Source organism: Melanerpes formicivorus, unplaced genomic scaffold, assembly GCF_026170545.1.
Source record: "Melanerpes formicivorus ecotype bairdi unplaced genomic scaffold, bMelFor1.0.p_v2 SCAF_22, whole genome shotgun sequence".
Taxonomy (NCBI): Eukaryota; Metazoa; Chordata; class Aves; order Piciformes; family Picidae; genus Melanerpes; species Melanerpes formicivorus.
The window spans coordinates 918913-937341 of record NW_027142374.1 but is presented as its reverse complement, the minus strand read 5'-3'; the positions used below and the strand labels follow the sequence as shown (position 1 = coordinate 937341).

General features: G+C 50.4%; 1 protein-coding gene across 3 annotated transcripts; it reads right to left on the bottom strand.

Annotated features, from left to right (window-relative positions):
* Positions 1-1155: 1155 nt before the first annotated feature.
* On the bottom strand, positions 1156-18219 carry VGLL1 (vestigial like family member 1). 3 transcript variants are annotated; one of them, XM_068151786.1, is made up of 6 exons: positions 18074-18219; positions 14224-14287; positions 12206-12435; positions 10659-11075; positions 6403-6462; positions 1156-3332 (listed from the first exon to the last, which is right to left on the bottom strand). In XM_068151786.1, the coding sequence occupies exons 3-6, from the start codon at positions 12423-12425 to the stop codon at positions 3292-3294; spliced, it is 738 nt and encodes a 245-aa protein (XP_068007887.1). In that variant the 5' UTR covers positions 12426-12435; positions 14224-14287; positions 18074-18219; the 3' UTR covers positions 1156-3291. The 3 variants fall into 3 exon arrangements, with proteins under 3 accessions (XP_068007887.1, XP_068007888.1, XP_068007889.1); XM_068151787.1 differs by lacking the exon at positions 18074-18219 and adding an exon at positions 14458-14784; XM_068151788.1 differs by lacking the exon at positions 6403-6462.
* Between the last annotated feature and the right edge of the window lie 210 nt (positions 18220-18429).

Below are 18429 nucleotides of genomic sequence, written 5' to 3'. Positions count from 1 at the left end.
GCCCCTCCCCAGCTTTGTTGCCCTTCTCTGGACACCTTCCAGCACCTCAACATCCTTCCTAAACTGAGGGGCTCAGACCTGGACACAGGACTCAAGGTGTGGCCTAACCAGTGCTGAGCACAGGGCAGAATGACCTCTCTGCTCCTGCTGGCCACACTGTTCCTGATGCAGGCCAGGATGCCATTGGCCCTCTTGGCTGCCTGGGCACACTGCAGGCTCATGTTCAGCCTACCATCGACCAGCACCCCCAGGTCCCTCTCTGCCTGGCTGCTCTCAGCCACTCTGACCCCAGCCTGTAGCTGTGCATGGGGTTGTTGTGGCCAATGTGCAGAACCTGGCACTTGGACGTGTTCAATCTCCTGCCCATCTGTCCAGCCTGTCGAGGTCCTGTGGTTTAGTTGATCAGATGGTGTTGGGTGATAGGTTGGACCTGATGCCCTCAAAGGTCTTTTCCAACCTGCTTCATTCTGTGTTCTGTCCTGTATTCTGAATAAGATAAATGCAAACACACTGCAAACACATCTCTGGGATGGTTCAGAACTAGGCTGACCTCCAGTGAAAAACTGGACTGGTGGGGAAGAGAGGCAATGAACATCCAGTAGAGGCCAGGGAAACACTGGGGCACTCACCCAGTAGCATTCCTGACCCTTTGCTGTTGTTGTTGTTGTTGTTGGGTGGTGGTTGGGTTGGGTTGGTTGTTTTTTTTGGGGGGGGGTGTTGTTTTTTTAACCTTTAGATGTTTTTTTTCTTTAATAGCACAAGAGCCTCTCTTGTTTGTCATTGCAGTCTGGGACTATTTTTAACAGGACTAACGAGTGACTAAAGCAGGGTGGAGTAGCTGAGGTGGCTACGCTGTTCCCAGCCACCCACAAGGTTTATCTGACCATCAGAGGAGGAGCTGGGCCAGAGCCATCCTGCTTAAGAAGGCAGAGCAAGAGGCCTGTAAACACAAGAGGTGGCTGAGTGCTGGGGCAAGCATGGTGACAAAATGTCCATCAGTTCCTGTGGCTCAGGAGAAAAACAGACCCAGGCTCCTCAGAGGGCAGGCATGGCTGACACCTGGGTGTTCTTCTCTGCACTGATCTCTGAGCAAGGCTTACAGAGCAGATAGGTTATGTCCCATCTGCCCATCAGAAGAAGACAGGAGAAAAAACATCAGTGAAAAGAATTTATTCCAGGACTAGAGCTTTGGAAATGGTATCTAGAGGGGTTTGGAGCACAAGCCCTATGAGGAGAGGCTGAGGGGGCTGTGGCTGCTTAGCCTGGAGAGGAGGAGGCTCAGGGGAGACTTTATTGTTCTCTACAACTACCTGAAGGGAGGTTGTAGCCAGGTGGGGGTTGGTCTCTTCTCCCAGGCAAGCAGCACCAGAACAAAGGGACAAAGAAAGATAGATTGGCTCCTGGGATGTGCTGCCCAGGGAGGTGGTGGAGTCACCATCACTGGAGGTGTTTAGGAAGAGCCTGGATGTGGCCCTTGGTGCCATGGTTTAGTTGATCAGATGGTGCTGGGTGATAGGTTGGACTTGATGATCTTTGAGATCTTTCCCAACCTGGTCTATTCTATTCTATTCTATTCTATTCTATTCTATTCTATTCTATTCTATTCTATTCTATTCTATTCTATTCTATTCTATTCTATTCTATTCTATTCCATTCCATTCCATTCCATTCCATTCCATTCCATTCCATTCCATTCCATGTCAAACAGTGGTTTCCTCCAGGGTCTGTAAGTGACCAGAAAATCATAGAATGGTTTTTGATTGGAAAAGACCTCAGAGATCACCCAGTCCAACCATTCTCTAACTCTGCCAAGGCTGGTGCTAAACCAGGTCCCTCAGCACCACACCTGAGCCTCTGTGAAACACCTCCAGGGAATGGGGATTCAACCACCTCCCTGGGTAGCCTGTGCTAGGCTTTGAGAACCCTTTCAGGGAAGAAGTTTCTTCTGGTATGAAATGTAACACTCAGCCTAGGTTTGTCCTATGGAGTGGTCTCTGCAGAGGTGTGCTCTCAGGGAGCTGAAATCTGTGTCAGAATGAGAGGACACAGTCTCAAGCTGCACCAGGGGAGGTTTAGGCTGGATGTTAGGAAGAAATTCTTCCCAGAAGGAGAGATTGGCCATTGGCATGTGCTGCCCAAGGAGGTGGTGGAGTCACCATCCCTGGAGGTATTTAGGAAGAGCCTGGATGAGGCACTTGGAGCCATGGTTTAGTTGATTAGATGGTGTTGGGTGATAGGTTGGACTTGATGATCTCCAAGGTCTTTCCCAACCTGGTTAATTTTTATTCTGAAAGGGGTATATCCCCCATCCCTCCTCCTCCCATCACCAGCATGATTGCTGCATTCAGAGGAGGAACTGGAAAGAACTGTGGGAAGCATCAGATGGCAGCTGCCGAATGCAGGCAGGGGCTGCCAAGTGCTGCCGAGCAGAGCAGCAAATGCACTGCAAGGCCGTGATGAAGGCACCAGCAGCAGGGCAAGAAACTCTCCACCCTGATCAGAAACAATATTGTGGAGGAGTAGATTTCTGTTGAGGGTGTCAGGGAGTGATAGGACTGGGGGGAATGGAGCAAAACTAGCAATGGGTAGATTGAGATTGGATGTCAGGAAGAAGTTGTTCCCCATGAGGGTGGTGAGAGCCTGGCACAGGTTGCCCAGGGAGGTGGTGGAAGCCTCCTGCCTGGAGGTGTTTGCAGCCAGGCTGGATGTGGCTGTGAGCAACCTGCTGCAGTGTGAGGTGTCCCTGGCCATGGCAGGGGGGTTGGAACTGGCTGAGCCTTGAGGTCCCTTCCAACTCTGACAATTCTATGAATCTAACATGGAGATATCAAATGAAGCTGAGAACCTGCAGCACTGAATTCATGCTCACTGCACCCCTGCACACACCACTTACCACCTGTGCCTCTCATCACTTGTGCTTCTTATCCAGAGATGGTGAATGAATAGAGTAGAGATCAAAAGATACAAGGTTAAGATGAAAAGTGCTAAGATTAAAGGATTTGAAAGTGCTGGGAGTCCTTTCAAGGGGCCTACAGAAGCCCTAAGTAGAGAGAATTTCTGCACAACAAACCTACTGTCAGGTTTAATACCACAGATAACTAGAACTTGTTTACTAAACAGGAACAAAGAAGAGGTGGTCTTCCATTTGCATTGTGTTCTTCCAAGGAAGAGGAACAACCCACAAGCACAGAACAAACTCCAGTTCATTTCTTCCTGATTCACAGTTGCAAATAATAAAAGTTCACAGCAAGAACTTTCTCCTTCAGAGTCGAGTGGGACATCATCCAGCTGCTAAAAGTACAAGTCTTGTCTTCTGTCATGAATCTGAATGCCTGCAAGACAACAGGAGGAGCAGGGCAGTCAAACAGCATGGCCACACAATCCACACAGTCTCTGCAGGTGATGTGCAGACAAAACTGCACCTTGGGGGCTGATGCAAGAAGGCCCTTGCTGGGCTCACCAGAATGACCCATCCATAACACCCCCAAACCATTGATGTGATGGGCTGAAATTTTCCCCCCCAACATTAACTTTGCCAGCCCAGCCCAGCTGGAAGCAAATGGAAGCTGTGTTTACAAGCAAAGCTACAACCTACAATGGGATGCAATGAATAGGTATGAAATATACAGGACTGACAATATGGACAGGGATTTGCAATTGATAGACAGCACAAGAAACCTCCTGGTCAAAGATTTCTGCCCCTGTGACTCAGCACTGATTAGGCCACACCTTGAGTCCTGTGTCCAGTTCTGGGCCCCTCAATTTAAGAAGGACATTGAGACTCTTGAATGTGTTCAGAGAAGGGCAACAAGGCTGGGGAGGGGTCTGGAGCACAGCCCTGTGAGGAGAGGCTGAGGGAGCTGGGGTTGCTTAGCCTGGAGAAGAGGAGGCTCAGGGGTGACCTTATTGCTCTCTACAACTCCCTGAAGGGAGGTTGTAGCCAGGAGGGGGTTGGTCTCTTCTCCCAGGCAAGCAGCACCAGAACAAGAGGACACAGTCTCAAGTTGCACCAGGAAGGGTTTAGGCTGGATGTTAGGAAGAAATTCTTCCCAGCAAGAGAGATTGGCCATTGGAATGTGCTGCCCAGGGAGGTGGTGGAGTCACCATCACTGAAGGTATTTAGGAAGAGCCTGGATGAGGCACTTGGTGCCATGGTTTAGTTGATCAGATGGTGTTGGGTGATAGGTTGGACTCGATGATCTCAAAGGTCTTTTCCAACCTGGTTAATTCTATTCTATTCTATTCTATTCTATTCTATTCTATTCTATTCTATTCTATTCTATTCTATTCTATTCTATTCTATTCTATTCTATTCTATTCTATTCTATTCTATTCTATTCTATTCTCCTTCCCTGCCTACCTAGGTCCTCCCTGTACAAAAGGGAGAAAGGAGCAGAGAAGTTAATACCAAAACAATGAAGCCAAGGTCAAGCAGAAATAAGTTAATATCTCTCCAGAGTGAAGAAGTGAGGAGAGAAGAAAAGTTCTTTTGGTACAACCAATCTTACAGAATCATGAAATTGTCAGGGTTGGAAGGGACCTCAAGGATCAGCCAGTCCCAACCCCCCTGCCATGACCAGGGACACCTCACACTACAGCAGGTTGCTCACAGCCACAGCCAGCCTGGCTGAAAACACCCTCAGGCATGAGGCTTCCACCACCTCCCTGGGCAACCTGTGCCAGTCTCTCACCACCCTCCTGGGGAACAACTTCTTCCTAACATCCAATCTCAGTCTCCCCATTTCTAGTTTTGCTCCATCCCCCCAGTCCTATCACTCCCTGACACCCTCAAAAGTCCCTCCCCAGCTTTCTTGGAGCCCCCTTCAGATATTGGAAAGCCACAATTAGGTCTCCTGGGAGCCTTCTCTTCTCCAGACTGAACAACCCCAACTCCCTCAGTCTGTCCTCATAGCAGAGCAGCTCCAGCCCTCTGCTCATCCTCGTGGTCCTTCTCTGGACACCTTCCAGCACCTCCAGATCCTCCCTGTCCTAGGGGCTCCATATGGTAGCTATCTCTCCAGTGGGATTGTCAGAAGTATCTTTGTTTTCCTTTTCACACCCAGTAGTGATTTATTTACATTTTCCTACTTTTCTGTTCAAGATCTGTGAAAAATTCTAAAGGCATAGCCTAAAACTACCACAACTGCACCTCAAAGCACCACCAGCAGGGTAGGTCAAGAGACTGCTGAGAAGGTGGAAGGTAAAGTACCTTGGGAATAAAGTCTCAGCAGTGAGGTGAGTTTGCTGGTGAAACCACAGCAGTGTGAGCACACAGGTTCACCAGGAGCCTCACTCAGCATGAAGCTGGGTGCTTGAGATGCAAAGGGATCACAGAATCACAGAATTAGCCAGGTTGGATAAGGCCTTCAAGATCATCAAGTCCAGCTTATCACCCAACACCATCTAATCAACTAAACCATGGCACCAAGTGCCCCATTCAGTCTCTTATTAAACACCTCCAGTGATGGGGACTCCACCACCTCCCTGGGCAGCACATCCCAATGGGCAATCTCTCTTTCTGTGAAGAATTTCATCCAGTTCAAACCTCCTCTGGTGCAGCTTGAGACTGTGTCCTCTTGTTCTGGTGCTGGCTGCCTGGGAGAAGAGACCAACCTGTCCTGTCTTCCTAACATCTGAAGCTTGGGACAGCCAGTGCAAAATAGGTGTTAGGAAGTGGCAGGCTGATGGTACCCCCACAAAAGCTCTGCTAGACGGGGTTAGAAAATCAACTCTCTCATCTGACTAGAAAGTTTTCCTTCTCCTCTGTTAGCATAGCTGTGGAAGGTGGTGTGTAGATCATGGGGGAAAAGCAAGCTTTGGAAAGACACTCTGGAAGGAGCCAAGGAAGAATACTTAATTCTTTGTGCAGAAGCAAGGCAGCTGTCACAGGATCCCAGGATGTTAGGGGTTGGAAGGGACCCAAAGAGATCATAGAGTCCAACCCCCCTGCCAGAGGGGGAATCTAGCTCAGGTCACAGAGGAATGCAACCAGGTGGGTTTTGAAAGTCTCCAGGGAAGGAGACTCCACAACCTCTCTGGGCAGCCTGCTCCAGGGCTCTGGGACCCTCCCAGTGAAGAAGTTCCTCCTCATGCTGAGGTGGAACCTCCTGTGCTGGAGTTTCTATCCATTGCCCCTTGTCCTATCCCAGGGTGCAACTGAGCAGAGCCTGTCCCCTGCCTCCTGACCCCCAGCCCTCAGATATTGATAGACATTTATTAAATCCCCTCTCAGTCTTCTCTTCTCCAGACTAAAGAGCCCCAGGTCCCTCAGCCTCTCCTCACCAGGCAGTGCTGCAGTCCCCTAATCATGCTGGTAGCCCTCCACTGGCCCCTCTCCAGCAGATCCCTGTCCTTCATAGGTGGGTATCAATTTGCTCCAAAGCTGCTGATTTCATCACTCACCTGCACTGGTCTGGCTCACAGTGGGATTTTCTGAGCCTTGGTAAGAGCTTGCTTTCCTCTCTTAAAAAGAAAAGAGTGAAACACTGAAGTCGAGCAGAAATTCAACAGAGAGCTAAAAGCAGGCAGCAGTTCCTAAAGGAACCTTGTGCTTTTGCAGCCCAGCCTATAGCACAGGTGCTGGGGAGCTCTGTGCTGCCTGGCACAGCAACAGACACTTCCACAAATATAAATATCAGCTGTTCTTCACCATGACACAGCACAAGGAGAAAGAGATTCAACAGACAGAGCCAAGAAACAGGGACTCCCACAGCCAGCCTGGATGCACACATCCCAGGGCCTTGCCAAAGACTCACAGAGAACACAGGCAAGGCATTTCACAGAATCACAGAACTCTTGGGGTTGGAAAAAATCTCTGAGAACATTGAGTCCAACTGAAGCCAACACCACCAAGGCCATTAAACCATAGCCCCAAGTGCCATGGCCACAGTTTCTTGAACACCTCCAGGGCTGGGGACTCCACCACCTCCCTGGGCAGCCTGTGCCAATCCCTGACCACTCCTGCAGCAAAGACATTTTTCCTAATCTCCAAGCTAAACCTCTCCTGGCACAGTTTCAGCCATTTCCTCTCATTCTATCACCTGGCACTGGGGAGAAGAGCCCAACCTTCACCTCATTCCAACCTCCTTTCAGGGAGCTGTAGAGAGCAATGAGGTCTCCCCTCAGCCTCCTTTTCTCCACACTAACCACCCCCAGCTCCCTCAGCTGCTCCTCCCCAGCCCTGTTCTCCAGACCCTTCCCCAGCTTCCTTGCCTTTCTCTGTGCCATGTCCACACATTTCTTGAACACCTCCAGGGAGACAGTGACTCCACCAGCTCCCTGGGGTGGAGTCTGCTCTTTTTGGGGGGCTTGATAAGCACATGTGCAGTGTCACACACGTGGTGCGAAGGGGCTCTCAGAAGGTTCAGAAAAGCCCTGCAAACACCCTGAAAGAAAAGGCTGGAACTGGTGAGGGCTGGGCAACACCAAGCTGCTGAAATTCCTTTCTCTATTTTTTTTCCCCCTACTCATTTTCTCTATGAAATTTTGATCAAACAAAAAACCCACAAACAAAAAGACACCCAAAGCAAACCAACAAACTCCACTGGGGATAGCTTCCCTTCCTCTAGCCCAAGCCTAGTTTCATGAAACATCTCCCCACCTGGAGCTCTGTGTCCAGGTCTGGAGCCCCTAGAACAGGAAGGATCTGGAGGTGCTGGAAGGTGTCCAGAGAAGGGCCACGAGGATGAGCAGAGGGCTGGAGCTGCTCTGCTGTGAGGACAGCCTGAGGGAGTTGGGGCTGTTCAGTCTGGAGAGGAGAAGGCTCCAAGGAGACCTTCTTGTGGCCTTGCAGGATCTGCAGGGGGCTCCAAGAAAGCTGGGGAGGGACTTCTGAGGGTGTCAGAGAGTGATAGGACTGGGAGGAATGGAAAAAAACTAGAGATGGGTAGATTCAGATTGGATGTTAGGAAGAAGTTGTTCCCCATGGTGGTGGTGAGAGCCTGGCAGAGGTTGCCCAGGGAGGTGGTGGAAGCCTCCTGCCTGGAGGTGTTTGCAGCCAGGCTGGATGTGGCTGTGAGCAACCTGCTGTAGTGTGAGGTGTCCCTGGCCATGGCAGGGGGGTTGGAACTGGCTGCTCCTTGAGGTCCCTCCCAAGCCTGACAATTCTGTGATTCTATGATTATGGAGGAGTCAGTTGCTCAGGCTCCCAAGCCTTGACAGGCTCACATTGCCCCCTTGGGGGAAAAGGGCACCAAACCTTCTTCCTCAGTTGAGTCCTAGACATCCAGACAAGTGTCTTTAAAGCAGTTAAGCCTGCTAGATGCACAAAGCCTGGGGTGGGTGGCTGTGCAGCAGATCCACACAGTCTCAGCTGTTGGACTTGGTGATCCTGAGGGTCTTTTCCTACCTGAATGTTTGTGTGATTCTGTGCTCTATAGGTCAGGGTTGGTGTCCCAGCTGAAGACACAGCCACACTACACTCCCTCTTCCATGCACAGCCAGATTAGACACACCAGCATTAATGAGTCAGCAGCACCCCTGCAGCTGGGGTCCTCATCCTGGCATAGCCTTGGGACAGCCTCAGGAGTGTGGATAAGCCTGCCTGCAGATGTCAGAGGTAGTTTCAGCCCATCTTTAGCCACATCCCTGCTGCTGCAGATCAGAGATGGGGTGACCAGCAGGTGCTTCACAGCTGGGTGCCTTTCAAAACCTAAGACTTATTCTCATGCTTGGTCCTTTTTATCTCAAAGCTCCAGGTAGGACACAGTGTATTTTCCCAGCAGACTCCCCAAACAATTTCACAACTCTTTTTCTTGGAGACCAGTGCCAAGCTGACTCTCTGGGTTACACCCAGGAGCAGCAATGCAGTGTAACCCAGCAGGGCACCAGGGCTCTGGCCAGTAAGCTTGTCCCAGAGAGCTTCTCAAAGGCAGAAATTACTCACAAGGGAGCAATTTTATCCAGCAGATGTAGACACTGGGGGGACCTAAGCCCCAGGAAATGGGCTTCAGTCACCAGGTATCTTTATTCTGCATGCTAGTAGTACCTATGATTGGGATTCCTCTCCCTCTGCTCTGCCCTGGGGAGGCCTCATCTGGAGTATTGTGTTCAGTTCTGGGCTCCCCAGTTCAAAAGGGACAGGGAGCTGCTGGAGAGGGTACAGCAAAGGGCTGTGGAGATGATGAGGAGACTGGAACATCTCTTTCATGGAAAAAGGCAGAGGGACCTGGGGCCTTTCAGCCTGGAGAAGAGAAGTCTGAGGGGGAAACCTATCAATGCTGATCAGTACTGGCAATGCTGCCAGGAGGATGGGGCCAGGCTTTTTGGCAGTGACATAACAAGGGACAACAGGCACAAACTTGAACATAGGAACTTCCATCCAGACATGAGGAGGAACTTCTTTCCTTTGAGGTTGAGGGAGCATGGGTCCAAGCTGCCCAGAGAGGTTGTGGAGCCTCCTCTGGAGTCATTCCAAACCTGCCTGGACAAGCATCTTGTGCAACCTGACCTACATGACCCTGCTCTGGCAGGGGGTGGGACTAGATATCTCCAGATGTCACTCCCAACCCTTGCCATTCCGTGTTTCTGGGTAATTGTTGATGATAAAGCAGCAGCAGTCATCACCTCTGTGTGAACTGCAATAGCTCTGAGAGATCCCCTGCAGAGAGCAACCTCAGGCAGGGCAGCAGTGCTTCATGGAGGGCAGCAGCTGCTGGGAGACAAGGCAAGGCTGCCCCCACCAGCCCCTTCACTCCATCCAGCTCCAGGGGAGGGAGAGAAATCCCTGGGCCTTCTGGTGAGGGTTGAACTTTCCCACCCTGTGTGAGAGCATCACTAACACCCTACACAGCAGGGCTCAGGGCTTGTACCTGGCCACCCCTTTCTGGTCATAATATGGAGGCACCTGGGGCACACCATCCCTGATACCTGAAAGCTAGAGATGCTGATAGCATCGTGGGTGATGTTTATAGGCACTTAAAATACCAGGCTAAGGTAAGTCAGGTGGTAAAACACTGTGCCAGTGGGCAGTGGGTGTTTTGGAGGAGGCCACTCTACACAGCTACCACGGCACACAGCGTGGCTTAATTACTGAGAAAGACTTCTCTGAGCTGAACTGAAGATGGCTCCAACCTGAGAGCCTTAAACAGCCTCTTTTCTTACAGGAAGGATCTGGAGATGCTGGAAGGTGTCCAGGGAAGGGTCAGGAGGATGAACAGAGGGCTGGAGCTGCTCTGCTATGAGGACAGACTGAGGGAGTTAGGGCTGTTCAGTCTGGAGAAGAGAAGGCTCTGCAGAGACCTAATTGAGGCCTTCCAGTACCTGAAGGGGGCTCCAAGAAAGCTGGGGAGGGACTTTTGAGGGTGTCAGAGAGTGATAGGACTGGGGGGAATGGAGCAAAACTAGAGATGGGTAGATTCAGAGTGGATGTTAGGAAGTTGTTCCCCATGAGGTGGTGAGAGACTGGCACAGGTTGCCCAGGGAGGTGGTGGAAGCCTCCTGCCTGGAGGTGTTTGCAGCCAGGCTGGATGTGGCTGTGAGCAATCTGCTGTAGTATGAGGTGTCCCTGCCCATGGCAGGGGGGTTGGAACTGGGTGATCCTTGAGATCCCTTCCAACCCTTACTGATCCTTGAGGTCCCTTCCCACCCTGACAATTCCATGATTCTCTCCGTGGGATGCCGTCAAAGAATGAAGCGATTGGAAGTAAATGTTTCCTTACCTCCCCCAGGAGCTGAACTTTGACTTGTATTTTGTAACCTGGCAGGTCCAGTCATACAAGAAGAACTTGAGTGTTGCTTCATGGTGCATTCCTGCATGGCTGTCAGGCACCTTTCCTGTTGCAGGAGGCCGAGGAGGGAACCATATTTCCGGTCAGGGATGGATTCATCCGCCGCATGCAGGTCAGGCAAGACATGGTGATAGACCGAGCTGGCCAGGCTGGGAGTCCCAAGGGAAGGGAAGGGCCACAAATCTGCAGGTGGGGTGGGCTGGCTCCTCAGAGCTGCTGGCTGGTACTGGCCTGCAGGACCAGCAGCCGGGAAATTCAGCCCAGAGCTCGGCATGCTGGCCGCAGAAGACGATGGATATGACTTGGGGCAGTGAGAAGAGAAATTCCACTGCTGAGGAGACATGCTGTCTGCTCAAAAACAGGAAAAGGAACAGCTCAAGTCTCAGCACTCCTCACTTGCCTTTCTGCTTTGCTTTCCTTCCCCAAGGCCAGTTCCAAAGGGAATGCTGCCAGACCCCACACTCATTTTGCAGTACCTACACCTACACTTTAGTGATGCTTAGCTTAAACCCCCCCTCAACAAACTCCCACCAGAAGCAGACTAAACCACCAGCAGCAATACTTTCAAATAACCATCACACAGGTTTGCTTACAGGCCACCAGCAGAGGCAGGCTTTCAATGCTTGCAAGCCTGGCCAGATGCATTTTTTTTCACCCAGATAACACATTACATTGCCATGCACTGAATGCATCTGACAGGAATGAAAACTCTTGGCTGGAAAATGAGGACCTGGCCCCGCCAACAGGCCCAGGGAGAGCTTGGGAAGCACCCCAGCAGGCACTGAGATTTACCCAGGAAGTCCCAGCTACATAACCCAGGGCTTTTGAAGCAGGGTTTTCTGGCTGCTTGCACACAATTCCTAATGGAAGCATGCTGCATCTCTAATTCAAAGAATGTTAGGGGCTGGAAGGGACCTTGAAAGCTCACCCAGTCCAACCCCCCTGCCAGAGCAGGATCACCTAGAGCACATCACACAGGAACACATCCAGGTGGGTTTTGAATATCTCCAGAGAGGGAGACTCCACAACCCCCCTGGGCAGCCTGCTCCAGGGTTCTGTCACCCTCACAGGGAAAAATTTTCTCCTCCTGTTTCCATGGCACTTCCTCTGCCTCAACTTCCACCACTGTCCCTTGTGCTGGCATTGGGCAGCACCCAGCAGAGCCTGGACACAGCCTCTGGGCACTCACCCTGCACAGCTTTAGCAACATGAATGAGGTCACCTCTCAGGCTCCTCCTCCCCAAGGTACAGAGCCCTCAGCTCCCTCAGTCTCATCATAAGGAAGATGTTCCACTCCCTTCTTAATTTTTGTGGCTCTGTGCTGGACTCTGTCAAGCAGTTCCCTGAGGTCCTTCCTGAACTGAGGGGCCCAGAACTGGACACAGTAGTCCAGATACAGCCTCACCAGGGCAGAGCAGAGGGGAATTCCCTACCCCAGGCCAGCCAGCCCTGTTTAATGCCCAGAGAAAGCAGCTCACCATTCTTCAGGACAACAGTCTCCCCCTTGTGCTTTGTGCTCAGGTCTTGTGGGTTCTTGGCATTGCTTAGAGCTCTGGAAAAGTGTTCATCTACCATGCTGTTAATATCCCCTTGGAAATAGGTGAAAACAACACTCTGAGCCCCCCACTCTGTTTTCACAGGCTCTTTGCTTTTACAAGGCTTTGGGGACAGCTTCCTTGTCTCTTCCATTTTCAACATGCAACAGCCCCTGCCAAAAACCAAAGCAAACAGACAACAGGGAACAAAAAAAACAGACAAGTCAAAGAAATATTATCCAGGTTCAAATGCACAGTCAGTGGTGAGCTCCTCGTCCAGAGGTGAGCTAAGAAGATGAGATCCTTCACGTGGCTTTTCTGCTCCTTCCATGCACCTCTTCTTCACAGATTTCCTTAGGATACATTTCTGATGTGAAACACTCAATGTGTAAACCCAAAGGAGAAACCTTGCAGAATTGTGGTGGGATCCCATGTCCCCCAGGCAGACAAACTGAGTCCTGTTTGTCTTGATCATGTCCAAAGCAGGACCTTGTGCTGGTGAGCTCTTAACAGAACTGCACCTTGCCCAGCGTTAGGAGGGGACACTGCAGCTTGAAAGCAGGGAACGCCTCAAAGAGATGCAGAAGCACAGAATGGAACTGACCTCAGAGATCATCCATTCCAAACCCCCTGCCATGTGCAGGGACACCTCTCAGCTAGACTGGGCTGCAGTTTGAGAGCTCCTAGATTATAGGATGGTTTGGGTTAGAAGGGACCTTAAAGATCATTGAGTTCCAATCTCCCTGTCATGGGCATAGACACCTTACACCAGCCCAGGTTGCTTAAGGCCTCATCCAACCTGGCCTTGAACACCTCCAGGGGGGGAGGCATCCACAATCTCCTTGGGCAACATGTTCTAGTGCCTCCCCACCCTCATACTGAAGACTTCTTCCTAATGTCCAGTCTAACCCTGCTCTCCCTCAGCTTCAGACACCCTCATGAAAAGTCCCTTTCCAGCCTTCCTGTAGGATCCCTTCAGGTATTGGGAGGCAGCTCTAAGGTCTTCTCCAGGCTGAACAATCCCAGCTCCCTCAGCCTATCCTCATAGCAGAGGTGTTCCAGCCCTTGCATCATCTTTGTGGCCTCCTCTGGACCCACTCCAACAGCGCCTGCCACTGGCTCTACTGGAAAATAAAATGGCCACATCTATCCACCAGCTGTCATTTCTCACTCTAACTTCATCCATCTTTTATAACTCTGGGCTTAGGACCCATGCTCAGAGAATAGAATAGAATAGAATAGAATAGAATAGAATAGAATAGAATAGAATAGAATAGAATAGAATAGAATAGGATAGACCAGGTTGGAAAGGACCTTCAAGATCATCGAGTCCAACCTATCACCCAACACCATCTAATCAACTAAACCATGGCACCAAGTGCCTCATCCAGGCTCCTCCTAAACACCTCCAGTGATGGTGACTCCACCACCTCCCTGGGCAGCACATTCCAATGGCCAATCTCTCTTGCTGTGACTAACTCCTTTCTAGCACCCCGCACAAACTTCTCCTGGCACAGCTTGAGACTGTGTCCTCTTGTTCTGGTGCTGGGTGCCTGGGAGAAGAGACCAACCCCCACCTGGCTACAACCTCCCTTCAGGGAGTTGGAGAGAGCAATAAGGTATCCCCTGAGCCTCCTCTTCTCCAGGCTAAGCAACCCCAGCTCCCTCAGCCTCTCCTCACAGGGCTGTGCTCCAGACCCCTCCCCAGCTTTGTTGCCCTTCTCTGGACACCTTCCAGTAACTCAACTGTGCTGAAGGACTGAAGAACTTGGACAAATAGATCAAAGGTGGCATTAGCCTTGGCTTGAAGTCCAGGCTGAACTTACCAAAATGTTTTTGTCCAGAACTGGTTTCTGCCTTGTTGATGAACCACATTGACAGAGTGACCAATGATTAAAGACTGAACAATGCTCACAGGGAACTTAAAACAATAACTTTAGATAAGGTGAAGTTCAAAGTACCTTGCTGACTGTCAGCACAGATCTCCACAAGGAAAAAGCTTCTGGGAGCAGGTAGTTGCCTCACCTGTCAGGAAAAAAAACAACCCAGAGACACTCAGATGAAATGATTGGAAATCTGAATCCTGGCAAATTCAAAGCAACAAAACAAACCAACCCCAACCACAAGAAAAACCCCACCAAAACCCAAGCAAACAAAATCAACCCCAAAGCCCTCTTTAGTTTGCACCAACTTACCCTGGGACGTGGTGGGTCTGCCAGTTGTGCAACACTGCTAAAACACACAACTGGAAGTTATGGATTTAAGGCAGGAATTACTCTAAAGTAGTTTGTAAGAAGTCAGCAGGAGGCTGGAAGACTCCTTTTTGTTCTCCTTAGCAATCTCCACTGCCAGATGTGGTAAGAGCAGGACAAGGGACCTCACTTCTTGCCATGAGAAGCATCATTTTACACAATATGGAATTAACCATGTTGGAAAAGACCTTTGAGGTCATCAAGTCCAACCTATCACCCAACACCATCTGATCAACTAAACCATGGCACCAAGCACCCCATCCAGTCTCCTCTTCAACACCTCCAGTGATGGTGACTCCACCACCTCCCTGGGCAGCACATTCCCATGGCCAATCTCTCTTGCTGGGAAGAACTTCTTCCTCACATCCAGCCTGAAATTCCCCTGGCACAACTTGAGACTGTGTCCTCTTGTTCTGGTGCTGCTTGCCTGGAGAAAAGTCCAATCCCCACCTGGCTTCAATCTCCCTTCAGGTAGTTGTAGAGAGCAATGAGGTCTCCCCTGAGCCTCCTCTTCTCCAGGCTAAGCAACCCCAGCTCCCTCAGCCTCTCCTCACAGGGCTGCGATCCAGACTCCTCCCCAGCTTTGTTGCCCTTCTCCTGACACACCTGAGCATTTGTGGAGTTTTTGGCTGCAGGGGAGGTGGTCCTACAGCCAGAGCTAGCTCATCTGTTGTGCTGTAAGCAGAAGCAGATTTAGCAGTGCTCAGGCTGGGAATGCAGTGGGGGGTGCCTGCTGGTTCTGTTCAGCTCTCCAGCCTCATTGTCAGCTCATCACAGCCCGAAGCAGAACTGATTTAATACCTTTTGATCAATGTCTATCAATATCTGAGGGCTGGGGGTCAGGAGGCGGGGGACAGGCTCTGCTCAGTTGCACCATGGGGTAGGACAAGGGGCAATGGATATGAACTCCAGCACAGGAGGTTCCACCTCAACATGAGGAGGAACTTCTTCACTGTGAGGGTCACAGAGCCCTGGAGCAGGCTGCCCAGAGAGGTTGTGGAGTCTCCTTCTTTGGAGACTTTCCACCCCCATCTGGATGTGTTCCTGTGTGACCTGTGCTGGATGCTATGGTCCTGCTCTGGCAGGGGGGTTGGACTCAACCATCTCGTTGGGTCCCTTCCAATCCCTGACATCCTGTGATCCTGTGCCTGCTGTTTCTATCCAGTTCTCCAGCCTCACTGTCAGCTCACCACAGCCTGCAGCAGCAGTGGTTTGCCTCAGGAGCAAAGAGAAGGTTGGTATTTCTCAGAGGGCAGGGAAACCTGTGGCCACTATCCAGCTGCATCATGCAAAACCTCATGATTCATTAGGTTTGTCTTTCCATCCAACTCACCCTGCAACAAACCCTGTTGCTTAACCTATTCCAATTCATTTATCTGATTTCTTTTCCACTCATACCACCCCCCCCCCACCACCCCCACCCCTCAGAAGCTTCCTCATCAACACTGCACTCATCTGTGTCTCTCTGAAGTACCTGCAAATGGTCTCTCGAAGGTGAGAAGCCTCTCCAGGCTGCAAAGCCCAAGTGTTCAGACACAAAGATATATGAGGCTTAAGGTTATCCACCCATGATCCATCCTCTTTGTAATCTTAATCCTGCATCTAGAAACTTCTTGTCCATGTCTGTAATTGGCTTCTATGTCTAGGTTTGCTTGCCAGATCTGCCTCCCCCCCTATGTTCTGCTCAGTTCTCCCCTTCCTCAGGAGCCCCTAATCTTAGCCCTCTGCCATCTAGATCAAGTTCTAGATTTCCTCAGTCCTCATCTTAAGGTTTTTATTGCTTTCCCCTTCTTGCATCCTTCCTCCAGCTCCAACCTCCAGTCTGCTGGAAACACAGTGGTGAGGATGGGACCAAGCACAGGTTGGGCAGCAGTTGAGCAAGGCAAGGAACAGTCATCTGATTTAGAAGACCACCCTTCAGGACTTTAAAACTGGCCAAATATTCCCAAACCCAGGAAACTTAAACCAAAAGAACAAACCCAAAGCCTTCCTCCTGCTCTATGGGCACCTTCCCAAAGCCCATGAGGCCAGCAGGAGCTGGCACAACCCAGCCAAGCAACTGGGAGCACTTCAAGCACAAAGAGGAGACACTGGTTTTCCCAATCTTGTTTTAGACAGCAACCCACTCTTTAGGTTAAGAAACCTGCTGGTTGCTCAGGCAGAGGCCAACCCTTGCCATGGAAAATTCCAGCCCAAGTGGTGAAGAAACCTTGGCAAATTCCTCATGGCCTGAGAAAGGACAGCATCAGGCCACCTCAACAGCAAAAGCTTGCTGCACTGCTCTGCCACTGCACACCAAGGTACAGTTTACATTAGCTCTGGCCCCAAAGGTGTGTTTTTCCTGTTCCTCACTCCTTGCAAGCCAGCCACCACCTCTCTCTACCACTTCATCAACATGCTTCACTTGCTTGAGACATTAATTGCAAGCTCCTTTAGCGCTGTTTATTGCTCTGTTAGGCTTCTGTGACCACTGCTAGAAAAAGAATAGCTTTTTATTAAAGGAAAGAACACTCACTGATCTATTTTTATCTCACTTCCCTCAAAAACCTCCTGTGCTTTCCAACAGGCAGCCAAAAGAAGGCTGGTTGCAACCTAGGTTGCATCTCAGCCCTCTCTGTGAGCCATATGCATGTGGGGAATCTCATGTCTCAAGAATCAGGACTTAGATTTGGAGCACTGTGGCCTTCATTACCTGAACTTCCCATTCTGGCATCTTCCAGCAGGAAGCCTTCAAAAAAACCCCAAAACAGGGCAGAAATCCTTCCAAATTGTGTCTGCCATGAACTGTGGTCAGGATGGGGTCGAGGGTTGGACTGGATGATCTTTGAGGTCTCTTCCAACCAGATCTGCTCTGTGATAGACTCAGCTCACTTCAGACTGCTCTCAGAATGGCTTAACTATGGCAAAATAACTCCAGGAATTGTCTAAGCTGTTGGTTTTTCAGGTGGACAAGGATGCATGGTCACCACAGGCTTAACAGACACCTTTATCATAGCCTCAGCTCACCTCAGACTGCTCTCAGAATGGCTTAACTATGGCAAAATAACTCCAGGAACTGTCTAAGTCTATGAGCCAACCTTGGCTCTTCAGGTGGGCAAGGATGCATGGTCACCACAGGCTTAAGAGACACCTTTATCATAGACTCAGCTCACCTCAGACTGCTCTTGGGATGGGTTAACTGTGGCAAAATAACTCCAGGAATTGTCTAAGCTGTTGGCTCTTCAGGTGGGCAAGGATGCATGGTCACCACAGGCTTAAGAGACACTTTTATCATAGACTCAGCTCACCTCAGACAGCTGCTGACTGCTCCCCATCCTGGCTGGCAGTGCTAATTCCCCAGCACAGGAGCATCAGGCAGGGAAACCTCTGTTCTCTATTCCACGCAGCTCGAAGCAGTTTTACAAACAGCTTCCAAAGAGCAACCAATAAAACCTCCACTTCCCAAGCCTTAAGCAATAATCTAAGAAAGCAAGGTGCTCTCCTCCACCAAGTAGCTTTCAACTAAAGGAACATTTCAGAAAGGCAGTGAAGAGACATTGAGATGAGCGCTGAGCTCTACCTTAGCTCGCCGTCCGGAGCGGTGTCACCCCAGGAAGCTTTCCCAGGTGCAGGCTGGCCATGCTGTCCCCCAGCAGGTTGGGATCCTTCCCTGGGCAGGCTGTGTGCACTCTGGGGAGACTGCAGGAGACAGGCACTGCTGATGAACTCCCTGCATGCTTTCTAGCCTCTAGCTGCCAGTGAACTAGGCGTTTCCTTCAGCCTATCTCCTAAGAATGCATGAAATGCACTCCAACGAGTCAACCAGGTTAGGAGGTTTCAGGAATGAGGAAAATAGGATCCCAAGAAAGGGTTGTTGGTTTGTTTTTGGGGCTTTTTTTTCCCCTTCATGTCAATGTGTACACAATAAAGAAGACA

Coding starts and splice junctions, on each gene's coding strand:
- VGLL1 (XM_068151786.1), bottom strand. CDS start 12,425: ATGTTGAAAATGGAAGAGACAAGGAAGCTGTCCCCAAAGCCTTGTAAA. Junction 6,463..10,658: donor AAGTTCAGCTCCTGGGGGAG/GTAAGGAAACAT, acceptor TTTCTTTTTAAG/AGAGGAAAGCAAGCTCTTAC. Junction 3,333..6,402: donor TGTGAGCCAGACCAGTGCAG/GTGAGTGATGAA, acceptor GTTGTCTTGCAG/GCATTCAGATTCATGACAGA.